This window comes from Erythranthe guttata, chromosome 8, assembly GCF_056151865.1.
Source record: "Erythranthe guttata isolate IM_541 chromosome 8, IM_541, whole genome shotgun sequence".
Taxonomy (NCBI): Eukaryota; Viridiplantae; Streptophyta; class Magnoliopsida; order Lamiales; family Phrymaceae; genus Erythranthe; species Erythranthe guttata.
This window is the reverse complement of record NC_142540.1, coordinates 5334285-5349631: the sequence shown is the minus strand read 5'-3', so window position 1 is coordinate 5349631 and position 15347 is coordinate 5334285. Positions and strand designations below refer to the sequence as shown.

At 36.0% G+C, this 15347-nt stretch overlaps 1 protein-coding gene across 1 annotated transcript; it reads right to left on the bottom strand.

Moving 5' to 3' along the window:
* Positions 1-44: 44 nt before the first annotated feature.
* Positions 45-15001, bottom strand: TOP3A (topoisomerase 3alpha). Its single transcript, XM_013002150.2, has 24 exons — positions 14542-15001; positions 13677-13855; positions 13508-13580; positions 13170-13292; positions 12876-12997; positions 12728-12800; positions 12526-12642; positions 11717-11800; positions 11084-11263; positions 10819-10947; positions 9489-9563; positions 8560-8649; positions 8351-8455; positions 7320-7354; positions 6353-6482; positions 5838-5890; positions 5667-5766; positions 4988-5026; positions 3914-3992; positions 3695-3766; positions 2581-2664; positions 1426-1599; positions 835-955; positions 45-488 (listed from the first exon to the last, which is right to left on the bottom strand). Exons 1-24 carry the CDS (start codon positions 14848-14850, stop codon positions 263-265), a joined length of 2772 nt encoding a protein of 923 aa, XP_012857604.2. The 5' UTR covers positions 14851-15001; the 3' UTR covers positions 45-262.
* Positions 15002-15347: the final 346 nt, after the last annotated feature.

The window sequence follows — 15347 nt, the reverse complement described above, 5'->3', positions numbered from 1 at the left end:
TTTAGTCCGTCCATTATACGACCAAAGAAATACTAAACAAGTAATTTCATCAGAAATAAAAGAGCCAATAATAGATGGATAACACAACAAACATTTAATTTAGTTTTTGTCTGTCAAAGCCTCAAAAGAAAATCTAATCAATCAACTAGACAGATAACATGCCTACAAATAGTTTAAGTTGATGAACATAATATAAGACTAAAATCTCCTTCTGTACGGAAAAAAATAAAATCCCAACTGATAGAAGAAACCAGGGAAGTATTTACCTACCACGACTTGGGCAAACATTTGCAAAGTGGCCTGGTTCGCCACAAACAAAACACCTGCCGGATATTGGCTCGCCTGTAGCAGAAACAAATGCCACGTCATTTGTCCTTCCTCCACCTCGGCTACCCCTGCCTCGACCTCCTCTCCTGCTCGTAGTGGATGCTGATCTACCACCGCCTCCTCGTGCGGCTGTTCCTCCACTATTTGTGTTGTCTTCCCAACTGTATTGCATATAAATGATGACATATAAACCAAAACCATTGAGAAATTAAAAAGACGATTATGCAAACAGAATCTATCTGCACAAGCTGATACTACATTACCCCCTATGAGATGATATCATCTGTAACTTGTTATGAAGGATGTCCGTAAATCAGAATGAAGCATTATGTTCCATGAAATAAAGGCGAAAAAAAAATGGTAGGATCACCAGAATATGTACGTAGTGAATGTAGGGCAACTCCGAGAAATGCTCTACCAGAATATTTGGACAAGGAGAATATCTTTCATGCTAAGAATTTATTGCTTGGGCAAAAAAGAACATCGATAAAGCATAATTTGACGTACACAAAGAAGCTGCATCCCTGCGCTTGGCATGAATAGAACTTCCTCCCTTTGTTAGCTTCAGTGTTAGCAGTGCGCAGATTGCAAGATGCACCACATGAGGTACATGGAATTGAAGATTCTCCTGTGCCATCCAATGAAGAAAGAAAGAGAAAATGAAAGGAAATTAGATATTTCGTCATTCTAGGTTCAACAAGTCAGGTGATGCAATTAAAAATTCTAATATTGCATATTTTATTTTCTACTTTCTCAAAATCTCTGCTCAAGAGAATGCTGATTCATCTTATGGTAAAATTCATAACATGGGAAACATCAAAGGCAAAATAAATGTAGCAAATATATAAGCGCAAGCAATTTCTGCCATTTTCCTTTAGAAAAAAATAAACAACTTCATTTTCTCGTAACTAGAAGTTCGTTACACTGAAAAGGAAAAGATCAGTTATAGTTGTGAATATGAGAGCACCTATGGAACTTAGATGACGATAATACACATAAATATGTAGTCCAGACGGATATAAAAGCCATGCATACCAGCACAGGAATGACAATTGTAAATTCAGAAAAGAAAGAAAAAAGATAGTAGAGAAATCAAACCATCTGGTGCACCGCCAGCTCGCTGAGAGCGTGCACTACGACCTCGTGAACTCTGAGAAGGATGTGACCCAGAAGCTGTTTGCCAAGCAGAAGAAGCTGTTTGCCAAGCACCCTGATCTCTAGAATTGCTTTGCTGGGCGCTGCTGGATGATGATGTATGCCCTTGTCCTCTCCCTGTAGACAGTAGTTAACGAACTTTAACATAGTACATATAATAGGACACAATAGTAAGCTAGTTAAATTAACTTCTAAGGTCACGTCTCACATTGACTATGAAATTTGCAATAATCTAGAGCGGCTACTGAATCAAAATGACAATTAAATCCAGGTAACGAGCATTACATGTGGAACTGGTCTAATCACCAAAATGGCCAAGTTAAAACGAATGATATAGGTACTAACTTGCCCATGAAAGTATCTTCACAGGTCAGCTGATGGTTATTAAATATTAAAACCATAGGCAAATTGTTATTACGTTACCTTGTTACCTAGTAGTCAAACACTTGGCTAAGTTGATTAATATCCCAATGTTTGTTGAAGCCTCAGAATGGAAAATATGTTGCTTAAGTGAGTTTCTTCTCTTTATATCTACTAATAAACTCTCTGAGAATTTTTGTGGCTATATTTTAATTAACACAGTTTCTGTTAAACTTCTATCTTGTATGATTTTTTATTAGCTAACATGTTTTTACTTATAAATTTCCTACTTATCACATACAGTTTTTTCCTACTTATAAAATTTCTGTCATGAAGTTTCTGTTATAAAATGTTTATAAAATGGAAATATTTCCCAAAAATTTACTTCATTCTCAATTTTTACATTTACAGGTAAATTATCACATATGCCAAAAATTTCCTTCACTCTCGTAAGAAATTTCACATTGACCGAAATGGACATTGAAATATAGGACACAAGGCGTATATTTTTTTCTTAGATTAGAATAGTAAAAATTATTTCTTAAGCTGTTAGAAGAAATTGGAATGAAGTTTCTAAACGTAATTATTACTATGAACTTTTAATTAAAGTTTCATTATTGTGTCATGTTGTAACCTTTGAAAATTATCTGTCCTTGGATTAGTATTGTCACGGTGCCCATGCAGCATAGTTTACTACTACTCATATAAGTTCTCAAAATAATCCAAATATGTACATACCAGGGACACTAGAGGTGGTGCGTGATCCAGTTCCGCATATTTCAACTAGCTGCCTTAGAGTATCGTCACAACCACCAATGCAGCCTGAGTAATCACACCAGTTCAGTTTAGGTTACTATACTTAAAATAGTCTATGCTGCCACACCGAGAAAAAGATCAAACATCACGACCTTATGTAAGGTATAGCAACTCAATTAGCATCATTTACATTAAAAATATTCTACACTTGCTATTACAAATTGACCAAATACCAGTGCCTTACGTAACTGCTCCTCGAATATGTCAATGCAAGATATATATGAAAAAACTATTGAAATGTAAGAAAATAAGCACAATATAGGTTTAGTTTGTACCGAAAATATATTGCTGATTTCTTTCATTTACATTGATTTAGCTCCGGACTTTACCCATGTTTCAATTGAATAAAGTGAATTACATGACTAAATCTCTTTAAGTTTGCAAAATCTTGACATTCTGCCATGTTTCAATTGAATAAAGTGAATTACATGATTAAATCTCTTTAAGTTTGCAAAATCTTGAAATTTAGTTCCTTATTTGTAGAATGATAATGTTGGCAATTGTTGCGTAGAATGCATGAGATGTGGGCTTGCAAACCATAGTTGACGTCATAGCAAGGTTACTAAAATAATTCATAATTGGGGAAATAACTGAGGAGGGGATTGTTGGCCTAACTGTTGTAACAATTACCCTAATGGCAAAGGTCACTTATCAGTATGTAAAGCACAATTGAAATAGGCCCTCGTTTACCGTAGAAATACAATTTTGACTTACATAATTTGCTAGCAAATAGCCATTATAGCCTTTGTCAAACTTAATAGGTGCATGTACTTAAGCACTCTAGGATCCAAAAACATGTCATAGTTCGTATAGCTTCTATGGTAGGAAGTTGAGGAGAGAAGGAAAATGCAATGACGGGTGGGTGAGGTGGGATTGTAACTTTCCACAAATTTTCCGTGTCTCACTCAATAATGGAACTTTTCCAATTTTTACTCTTAGCAACCCCAATTTTTTCCTCAATAATTTATTGAACAATTAAAGAAAACAAGTGAATGCAAATATTGAATTGCCCACAATTTCTGAAGGTTAAACTTACCCAAATGGTCAACATTGTAGTTTGGTGGTATTTCCAGCCGGCGAAATTTGAACTGAATCATGTAAACAGGTCCTGTAGACAGTTTACACGTCAGCAAGTCAATGAAATTTGCATTATAGATAAAAATTCATATAAAAATGAAGTCAATTATCACAAGTAAGCTAGTGAAATAAACAAGACATCACAACAAAAAAATTCCCAAAAAATCCAATAAGCAACCTGGAGAACAGGTACTGCAAATGGTTGTGGTAACTGTGGCTTCTGATACAGATCCTGGAAGCCAGACGACATTCCTACACTGGAAAGTTACAGGAAAAAGTACCAAGTTACTGTGAGATGATAATAGTTTGACGTCAAGCAATAATAACCCATAAATGTGCAGATTCCTGTTTTACATAACGATACAACACGAATCACATACTCCGGAAGAAAGAAGACGATATCTAATGAAGTGGACTAAGTCATATCATAACCACCCATTACTTCTGCAGTTGTTGTCAACTTTGATCTTCTATTCTTTAGGAGTTGGTTTTCTATTATGTTGGAGTTGGTTTATGTTCAGTTTCATAGTAAAATTATTCATAGGATTTGTAGGAGTAGTTATTCAGACTTTAATACGGACATTTTAATGGCATGTTTATGTGTTTAAGACCTTGCACTTATCCTGCCATTAGTTTATCTATTCTTATGCTGTTGTGATAATTCATGTCGTGTAGCCCTAATTTCTATCAATCACTCCAGCCAAAAACCATCAGATATAGATCCCTTAAAAGAAGATTAAAATAAGTCTAAAGTCAACAAAAAAAACTGCACATACCGGCACCATCACTTAGAAAGTTTCGAAGCAAATTATGCAAAGCTATAGCAGATTCTCAAGTATTTAATGCAATCTCATGGGCCCTAATCCTGCCATACTTACTAAAAAAATTCAAGGAATGCAGTCTCTTGGTCCCTGATGATACTAAAACAAATTATTTGCTTATCCACTATGGATTGGTGAATAAGCTCCAATATGGATCCGGTTTCTGAATATAGGAATTTACTGGATTGATCCACGTGGTCAATGTTTTAAGTAATGATCTAATTGAACCATATTCCACACTCTTAATAGCGTGAGCCAAATAGAACACCATCCAATCCATGGATTCCAAACCGTATGGCCACCTCTTTCTATATAAGATAACTAGGGATGTTCACTAGCTATATGTGTGTCTTAACAAGATTTGTCAGTGTAGTACTAATTTGAAAAGTCAAGAGTGGATATTGTGCTCAAAGTTATAAGGAGACACTTACTTGAGGATAGCCCAAGCAACCAACCATGAAGTTTCCATCCTGCAGATGAGAGAGGGAATCATTCAATGCAGAAAATGAAGTTGACAAGCTTCAATAACATGTCCTACTTCGAAAGTAAATTATATAACGAGTTTCTTTACACAGCAAAGATTGACCAATACACCTACCCAATATTAAAACAGTGAAGTATGATGCGAGGATAACAAATTAGAGCTCATAGAGAAATGTAAACAAAGATTTGGTGAATAGCTTTGTTTCAGTATATGGAGTGTTTGTTCAATATATCCAACTTAAACCTTCTTTGACATTAGAAGGGCATTCCAGAAAAAGACGTAAGAGGTTTATGATGCATTAGGCATTGTGATAGGCCATTAGATGAGTCTAGTTGACATCTAATGACCTAAGAATCACGAAATACACAGTGAACGAAACAATCAAGTATAAACCTCTAGCTGCATGCCCAGATAGTAAAACACTTTACTTCCAAGAAAACGCGAAGGTTTAAAAATTACGCAAGAAGGGATCATTGACAGAAAACATCTAAATCACTACCGTAAACAATTTCAGCATTCGCTAATTGCTACTAATGTTGGAGTCACAATGTACTTAACACCCGTCTAGAATACTACCATACTACCTGTTATAACAGCATTAACCTAAATAAGTTTATCAGAAGTACCGGCTTCTTCCTAAGGACCATATCTGATTCTTGGCAGAGACCACATTTTCGAACAACCTCCCCAATTGATTGCTGCTCATTGCCATTAGCTCTATTTGATCTGCATAGGCAGAGTATACTTTTCAGTAAAGGCAGGGAATTGTCAGGCACAGAAGAAACCATCTTATTTACCTCTCAAAGAAAACATCCATTGCTTCAAACAGCTTTTCTTTGTTTAATCTAGCCTGTAAAAAAACTCATAACTAAAAGGAACGGATAAAAACTATGAAAAATTACACAAGAGTAAAAGGAAATATACTGCAAATACACGTGTGGACACTATTCACTATTAATTAGTAGAAAACATAAGAGGAACATGAACACCTCATACCAACAACATATTTCATATTGATGATGCATGAACACATTCACAGGTCAATACAAGTTTCACATTCAGTCTAACTGCACACGTCATTCACAGGTCAATACAAGTTTCACATTTGCAAGGAATTTTCCAGCACATCAGAAATATGTGCAGATATATTTGGTGACATCTAGTGTTTAGTAAACGCATAAACCCAGATCAGAGATATCCCAAGTTAACAGATAGGAAGGAAAATGACAGAAGAACTAGACATTAGACTAAGCTGGTATGTTAAAGAAAAAAAGATAAGAATGATCAAATTGATGCATAAACAGTATCTTACATCCACAAAGCAGGCTTTCATCTGCTGTAGGCAAGAGTCCAGAACTTCAGACTTTCTCTTTGTGCCCATGCTAACTGCTTTCATATCACTTTCCATCATAGCGCGGAGATTCGGTTTCCACAATTCATAACTGGTCAATGGAAACCCAATCATTTAACAAGCTTGCAGTTTTTAATTAAACAGATGCTTCTTTGTCTATCTAACTATACATGTTTAAGTCTCGTCTATCTCACAATACTATCCAAATGATTAGGCACCCATGTCGATGCAACCAACAGTTTTTCTAGTGACGTGATCCTTCTCAATTTAAGAAATGGGAATCATAATTATAAAAGAAAAAATGGTAGTGTTTATCATAAAATAATGTGGAAGGAGGAAATTAATTTAGGACATGGAGTTTCATTTGTACGTTGTTAACAACCTGAACTTGCATCCTTCATATAACCACCAAGACTCAACTAAAAAAAAAAATCCGCCAGCCCCCTGATTTATTGGCAGTAACACCGATTGAGGAACAAGGTTCAAGATCAATGTGGTGATAGTTGGGACTTGATGGAGTGATGATTTAGATCTACATTAATGGAAGTTATCTTCTGGTATTTAGTATGAAATTTTATTAGTGTACAAAGACAAGAACGTAAAGATAGAGCAAAAGAAAGTCAAAACAGGAATCCGTTGGAGGAAAAAAAGGAGGAGGAAATGAGAATATGGAGGCTGGAAACACAGATTCGATTAAGTACTAGTCTACAAGAAAAGTCGGAGTTTTTTTCTGGGGGAAAAAGAAGGCAAATAGTTGCATCATTTGGCCATTTCAGTACATTTAGACTTTCTTAAACATAGGTGTGTGTGATCATGATGCTCCAGTCTACATATATTTAAATGCGATGTATAGCAGTTCTTAAAGAGGAAATCGATCATGCAATGGGCGATATACTGGCAAATACTGATATTAACAGATCTAACTCACCCCATGTCATCATAACCTTTTACTAGTGCCTCACCCTGTAAAACATAAAACTGGCATTAGAAGTTTTGGGAGACTTGATTATAGTGTACAAATATTATTCCTGGTTTCAATTAACATATTGTTGAACTGATACAACTAAACGAGTAACTATAAAAATAAATTAGGAGAAAGACTTCAATAAGAATACAAAGCAATTTTTAAAACTGTTGAAGAATCTAAAGAGGCGCCAAGGAGCATCGAAAATTTGTGAACTAGTTTCTAAGGTGCTTGAACAAACAAAGCACTGAAGACGACAATGGAATAGCTACACCAAGCAAGTGGCAACATAATGTTGAAGATGATATTCTACATAAATTGAGAGTAACCATAACCTATACAGACATAATAACATTTTGGCATAAGATTCCACAATCATACTCAGATTATCAGTTTTCAGCAATATAAATCTTCAGAGTTAAACAAACGACATGTCAAAATGGTAAGTCTAAGTTGGTGATAAGTCCATGCACCTATTCATAAACTAGTTCAGACATTCTCCCACAACCTATGTGGATACCCACTGTTTCTACCTTTGACAAATAGATTTTGAATTTCAAATATATCGCAGAATAATATCAGTAGTCTATTCTGCTCCTGGCCCATGTTGTATCTGGCACATTATTCTACATACCAATCCATAGCCATTACAACAGCAGAAATAATATGTCTTGTCGATCGGTTTATCTCACAAAATCTTAAACAAACAGCCATTATTCATATCATTATTTTGTTTGCATCTTGGTTTATTTTATGTCTTCTGTTTTTTGGGTGTGGGTGTGGGTGTGGGCGGATAACGTGCTCTTGAAAAACAAAGTTATATGTCTTGTGGCAATTGCATGAAACTTTGTTATTCTTTAGTCCTGGAAACTCTGATAATCAAATATATATGTCGACTAACATTTTTAAGCAAATCAACTCATATAGACAGGAAAAAGAGATAATCCTGTAGTCATGAGATAATAAATAATCTCCGAGAGAAAGGAAGAAGTTACAAGTTTTGTAGGTGAGAAACGCATGTTTGAGTCTTTAGTGGCATAAAAGCGATCAAGAAGCTTTTTTATGTGATCATGCATTGTCGCATCTGTTCCAATACCTGCCTGCCAAATTTAAATATATTTGTAAGGATGTAAATAAGCTCTTCAAAATAAGACTAATATGTAAAAATGTAAATTTTTCATCCATAATTCAGAAAAATTCTTACATTGTCCATACAACTTAGTAAATCAGCCTCACTTAGAAGAGGCGGAGGTCTGGTGACTCCTGAATCAAGAGTTAACGTGGTGGGTGTAAACTGCAATGAACCACCAAGCGTTCAATATGTAACAGTATTCTAAATTAATCAATTGAAACAGGAGGCAACTATTAATCATAAGTATTGAACAATTTGATGAACAATCGTATGCCTCTGCCTTGCTATTTCTTGTTTTAACTTCTCAACTTTTGTGGCGGCAGGACGGTCTAAATTTTACATACTGCAGATAGTTACTATCTAGAGTTCTAAACCATTTGCAATCTAAGGTATACAATGTTTCTGAATTGGTTACCCTCTAAAGAAAACATCCTGAGTTTGGCAGGTATACGACATGCCAGATGAAAGAGTTTTAAACAACAAAATTGGAAGTTCTTTGAATAAAAGAAAGAAAAAAAACTAATGTTCTTCAGTTTAATTGAAAAATTAGATTAACTTCATCCTCATACCTATAGTCATTCATTTACAACATTGGGATAAATGGACCAATAAATTCAATCAGAAAATAGAAGAGTAAGGTTCAACAGTAATTTGTGAATGAATAAAGACATTTAACACATGCATTCCCAGTGATATATATGTTGCACATAACTTCACAGAAGCCTATACATAATTTATTGGTTTGTCTGAATTTTCTTGTCAGTAGAAAAGGAATAATAATGCATCAACAATTTCAAAATTCTGCTGTAGAAAAAAGGCAAATATAAGTTAGAAATACATCAATAAAGGTTGAACATCTTTCTGCAGTATATGAAATAGATTGATTTGGTGCCTTTGCATGTATCTATCCCTACGATGTTGGGAAAATACTTGAGGATATATCATGAATCAGACAGAGAAAAAAAAAAAAAAAAAAAAAAGGTAAGATGATTGAAAAATACCTGTTGCCCGTAATTGTATGTTGGGATCATAGAACCTCCCCACGTTTCAAATCGATACACATCCAAGTAATTTTTCTGGGAAATATATCGAAGCAGAAGTTCACTTAGGAAACCAAAAAAAAAAGGAAAATCAATCATAAAATTTTCAGCACTAGATGAAGGAAATAGCAACAACTCAGAGGAATAAGTACATATTTGAGCCAGCCCCAAAAGTTTAATACACTACTGCTATCTATGTCTAGATGGTCCTCCTCTTGGGAGTCCCACATATGCTATATATTTCCAGGCATAGCTATTCGCATGTAACAACCCATTTAAATGCATCACTTGAATGCCAAAGTCGCATAAAATACTTACTGTGTGTAGACTCTTTCTAAAACGTTTAAAAAGAGTTTTCCGAACAATAGGTTTGTGGTCTGGAAATAGGATTGAAAACTAAGATGTCGAGTTTGGAACAGAGTTGTTTTCTGAATATACTTTCAGAAAATTGAAAAATTGTCCAAAAATAATCCAAACTAATTGTGTATTTCTCCCCAGAAGCATGGAATTAAGCTTTTCAACTCTCCCCTAAACATCCACCCACGCTAGATAGCTTTCATGGAACCTATGCAGCTCCAAAAACCATTTCTTATCTTTCAAATTGAACAGCTATGTTGAGATCCTCTAAACATAAAGATGGGACTGTCAAAGTCGGATGAGATACTGTAGTTACAATAACACCATGATAGTCAAAATGGGGGGAAACTATTCACTCGATAAGGATACACAGCTTTAGAACTGGATATTCAGATAATTTAGAGAAATGGCACATTTTTGTATTCTTTCACTTCTGCGGACTTAAATGGAGCAGTAGACGTTAGTGCGATTACTTATGTTCACATTAATTGCATACAAATTTACTGTGCAGTTGCAGGAATGTAGCAGATTCTGGAGTTCAATGGACGACTACTTGTATCATATCAAAACTCATAAAGACCAACTTCATCGTCTAACGGAAAAAATCTATAAGACGTCGATATACTGAAAAGGTAATCATCAATCACCAGTGACTAATTCATAAACAGATAGGTGACTCTATACTATTGATGATATTGACAAAATTGTAGTAGCTTTGAAGTTCTGTCCAAATTTCTCTTCTTCTTACCATAGAAATAGCTTAATGATAACTGAGTTGCTGTCTTTTATACATTGTGGGGATAGTTGAAGTCCATAGCTTACAAAATCTAATGAGTTTAAAATTCATATGCAGCCATTGCAACAGATATAACCAACAGATGATGCAACCATTACAAATTACATTAAAGAGGAGCATAAGAGGACGGAAACTCACAGCAAGTATCACTGTCCCAGATGCAGAAAATTGTTCACCAGCAATGTCAATATCAACTGTAGTTACAGCACCTATGGCTGGTTGAGAAACACAAGCCAGGAAATGGCGAACAACCAACTCGTACACTTTCTGTTATAATTTCAAATTTTCAATTAAAATTCACAAACAGTTCCAACTTCCAAATCAGTACAGATTGAAAAGATGAATGAATTCCATTTGGTTAATTTCACCAAATTAACAACTTTTACTAAGAAGTGGTACCAACATGATGATCCTGACTCCATCCTGATTCTCCAGCAGAGAATTTTGTTGGATGAATGGGAGGGTGAGCTTTGTCATCGTGTCCACCACTGCTCGGATTTCTCCAGAGACCTGCTTCAGGATCCAGCAACCGCTGGGCATATGAGCCCCATGTTGGGTGTCCCTGCTGTTCTTGTACAATTGTCTAAAACAAACCAGAAAGGTCAAATAATTATAAAAATTCTAGACAAATGAGAAATGCATACTGATAAGTTGAAGTAGGCATGATCATGCAGAGTTAAAGTTTGCAAAATATTGGTGTTTATTTTTCTAATATTTTAAGTACAGCATGCCATGAATAGAGCATGAATATCCTGGCAAATGCTAAAAACACAGTTTGACATGCTAATGATTTTGCTATACATTCTACTGGCTGTTAAACTTTGGTGTAATATAGAAATCTAGACATTCTAATTACCGTGACACCAATTTAACCATTAAACCATCATAAGGGTATAAATCACAGAGTTCGTTCAAGAGACAAAAAATATAATATGTTGCCTGAGTGCAGGTCATGATTCTGTTTACTGTGTCCTAAAAAATAGTTTTCTGCTCACCAAACAATTACTTAAGACAGAGGTAAGAAACCAATACTCACGTGCAAGTCTGTTCTCACTGAGAAGCTATCAGTCTCCGTACGAGGATAACTGATAAAACCAGCTTGATACAGATCTTCTGCTACCTGTTTGGAAAATCAGATTTATAAAATTAAATTCTGCTACATATATGACTAGGAAAAGAATGCAAGACATTTGACTTTTTATGTATAAAATTACAAACTAAAACCTGTTAATTGATCTTGATAAGTGGTTGAGAAGGACATATCAGCAATTTCTAATCTTAAAATAAATAAAAACATGTTAACTTTGGGCACGCCTTCACAAGTTAGTAATAAACAACCCAAGTTACTTAAGGACAGGCAGACATCCTTTGAATAATTTCCTATGTTATACCCGTGAAAAGCTTATGCTACCAAATTTATTAAAAATGAAATGTCAACAACCCAAGGAAGCCTGGTAGTAATGCTCCGCCATACTAGCAAGAGTGTAAAACCATTAGCAGTGGATATCTAAAATATGGAGGAATCTGAATCCAACCCTACTAAATTTCTGGTTGTCCTATTGACTTAAGACTACAGTTTATCAACGAGCGGCAATGGAAATAAAAGACAATTTATGTAACCCTCATGCTTGTGTTTTATTTACTTTTGTTTCTTTTCGAAATCTTGTGTAGTGCTTTCAAGACTTGCACATTTAACCAAATGGTTTGTCGGTAATATAGTTCCAAACTATTTAGATGAATAAAATTCATAAGTACAACAAAAGCAAGATGTGTCATTACAGTAAAAACCAAAGAACTATGAAACATGAGAATAAAATGGACATTCTTGACAAGAAGAAGCTGAACCTTCATGGTCTGCTCTGAACTCATTCTGAAGTAACGTGAAGCACGCTTTTCAAGCTCTATTGTACTCAAAGGATGAGGAGGATACCTAGGCTTCTCCTGGTTTCTAACATTTGTTACCTGAAAGTGAAAAACAGTAAGTACAACACCTGCCAATGGTAATGAGTTTATTCTCTCGAAATTTGTGTGCTTCATAGAGACTCACGGTTGCATTGGGTTCCAGAACACACATTTCATATATTATCGTTGCACATGTGTAATCAAACAAATGCCCTCGCCTGCAAAGTGACAGATCCATTAGCTTCAGTATTAAATATTGTATTTAAATTTGACGGCAAGGTAATGATGGTTACATCCAGCTAAATGTAGCGGTGCCTTCTTCTGAATTATGGGTACAGTTAATAGTCCAGAACTCTTCGGGTTCATGTGATTGGATTTCCCAGAACCTCTCTACAACAAATCCTAGAGTAGGAAACTGCAAATAATCATGATAAGCAAAAACAAAAGTATCAGTAAAGTGCAAACTTCACACAGCCAACAAGAGTTAAGATGTAAGATACAAGAGTGTCAAGGAAACATAATCGACTGTTTAAACTCCTCATACATATCTATTGCTTGATAAATGAATGAACGAGGGTGTGTCTCACCTGGCAAGGACCATAGCTTAATATAACATTTCTTTCCTCAGTAGCGAAATCAAGAACAAATGCATCTTTCAGAAGCATAGTCTGAAACCGAGTGAAAGAAGCTCCTATCCGAAGATCTATTTCCTGCATAGTATTACCAATTACTTTAATTGACTTTACAGATACAGGACAAAAACCTGTAATCAGGAGCCCAATGGAAATCCAGTACAAGTTATAATGAAGGTCTCCAAATTTTACAGCCAACGTTGTTATAGCATACACTAATATATTTCAGGTAATAATGAATATTAGGTTGATACTAGTCAACTAATTAAAACCAGTGATCTTTCAGTACTCACTTGTCGAACATCTACAGCATCGGCAAACAATTGATTAGGCCGAACAAGGTGCTGCACTGCATCATGAATTTCCCTGAGCATCCCAAAGTTTATTGTAGTACGTAAGCAAATATAGATGGAAAGAGAAACCCGTATAAACAAGTATAGAATATCATCCAGCAATTGAAACCTATCAATTAGGGCAGAGAAACGAGCTCTCCAGATGTTGAGATTACGATTCGTTCGTAGGCAAGCTTCTACCACCTCAAATGCTATATTTTCTCCTTCTCTATCGCAATCAAGCCACAGGATAAGCCATTGACACTTTCTAGCTTCTTCCTCCAGTGTCTTTTCAATGTCCGATTTGTCCTACATTAAGAAAAAAAAAAGGATTCATAAATTCTTTCAGTTCAATCATTCTCAGAGTGAAACTATAAAATCCATTACAGTAACATTATTCTATATTCATGGCCCCTCTCCAAACAGATATCTATACCAAATTCCCCGAACACGTAAATCAGCATAAACATTCTCTTATATCATCAAAAACAAAGTTAGCCAGGGTCAATCCTCTTCCTTCAGAATCAACTTTCACTTGACAACCATAGGAGGGAATAAGTCAAAAATTCTCAAAACAATTATCGTCAGTCCCTAGAAAAAGACAGCTGTTAAGGAAGCATCCAGAATCATCAGATACTGACCCTTCAAATCAAAGACTATTTTTCTGGGCAGAAAAAATCCACACCCGTCATTATAATATAAAGATAGAGACTTTGGAACAAATATATAATTTTCCCCGATTACTCTTCTACGCTACATCACTCTCTCAGGAGTCAATACACATAAAAACGTCGAAGGTATAAAATTTACAAGCCGGTATACGTAAAACAAAAAATGAATATGTACATAAATCCACCCCGGAACTCAAGGTCTAGCCTTTACTGCATACTTTGCTATGAACTTATGGAACGCACTGTATCTAATACACAGACCGAAAAAACACACGCGCGAGATACTTTCACATAACCTTAGAAGCACAAATTTAGCAAAATTACCTGCGGTACATGTTTCCTGACGGGGGCATGGTAGAGATCGACGGGGTCACATGAGTGCCACTTGCGATAACGATCCTCGAACTCGAGCTCCATGAGATGTCCGGTGACGGAGGTGAACGACATTTGAAATTGCTGGTTCTGAATGGCGTAGTTGAATTCGAAGATTTTGTTGTATCTGGACCGGCCTTCTCTCACCCTCAGCCCTCCGCTTGACGGATTCTTCGAGAGTATACCGGACACCGCTTTAGCCACCGACGGCTTCTCCGCCACGTTCAGCGCCCTTAACGGCCGCCCGCCGCCGCCTGCCATTTCGGGAAGTGCTCTTTCAATAGGTACTGTTGTTGGTGGCACTGGTTGTGAATCCGTATTCCAATTGAAAAATGGGCATGCGATTTGGGGATTTTGATTTTCCCGCCCTTTGGTTTTGGGATTGTGATTTGACTTTAAATACCCTTCGCTTCCACAAAGTATAATTAGGGGTGGTATTTATTACCAAACTGCCCCTACCAACCGAACGCCCTATCGACTTTACCAATGTCATTGCCATGGTAAAGTTGTACCATTTTGTAATATCGACACATTTCGGAGCCGGAAAAGGCAAGGGTTCCGTGACTTGTGTCATTTGGTAAGATAAATTTGCTAGACACGAGGGATCGCCGTAAGAGATTACTGCACAACAAGAGGATAGGATCATAGGACACACACACAAGCGTAAGATTACTGGATTAACATGACGATGCGAGGGCAACACGCGACCAGTGGAGCTAGGTGCACATGCGGAATGCATCGCATGATGACGATGATCA

Excerpts from the sequence above, each read along its gene's own strand:
- TOP3A (XM_013002150.2), bottom strand. The coding sequence starts at position 14,850 with ATGGCAGGCGGCGGCGGGCGGCCGTTAAGGGCGCTGAACGTGGCGGAG. Across the intron at positions 12,998-13,169 it reads TAAGCTATGGTCCTTGCCAG|TTTCCTACTCTAGGATTTGT; the intron begins GTGAGACACACC and ends GATTATTTGCAG. Across the intron at positions 3,993-4,987 it reads GTTGCTTGGGCTATCCTCAA|TGTAGGAATGTCGTCTGGCT; the intron begins GTAAGTGTCTCC and ends GTAACTTTCCAG.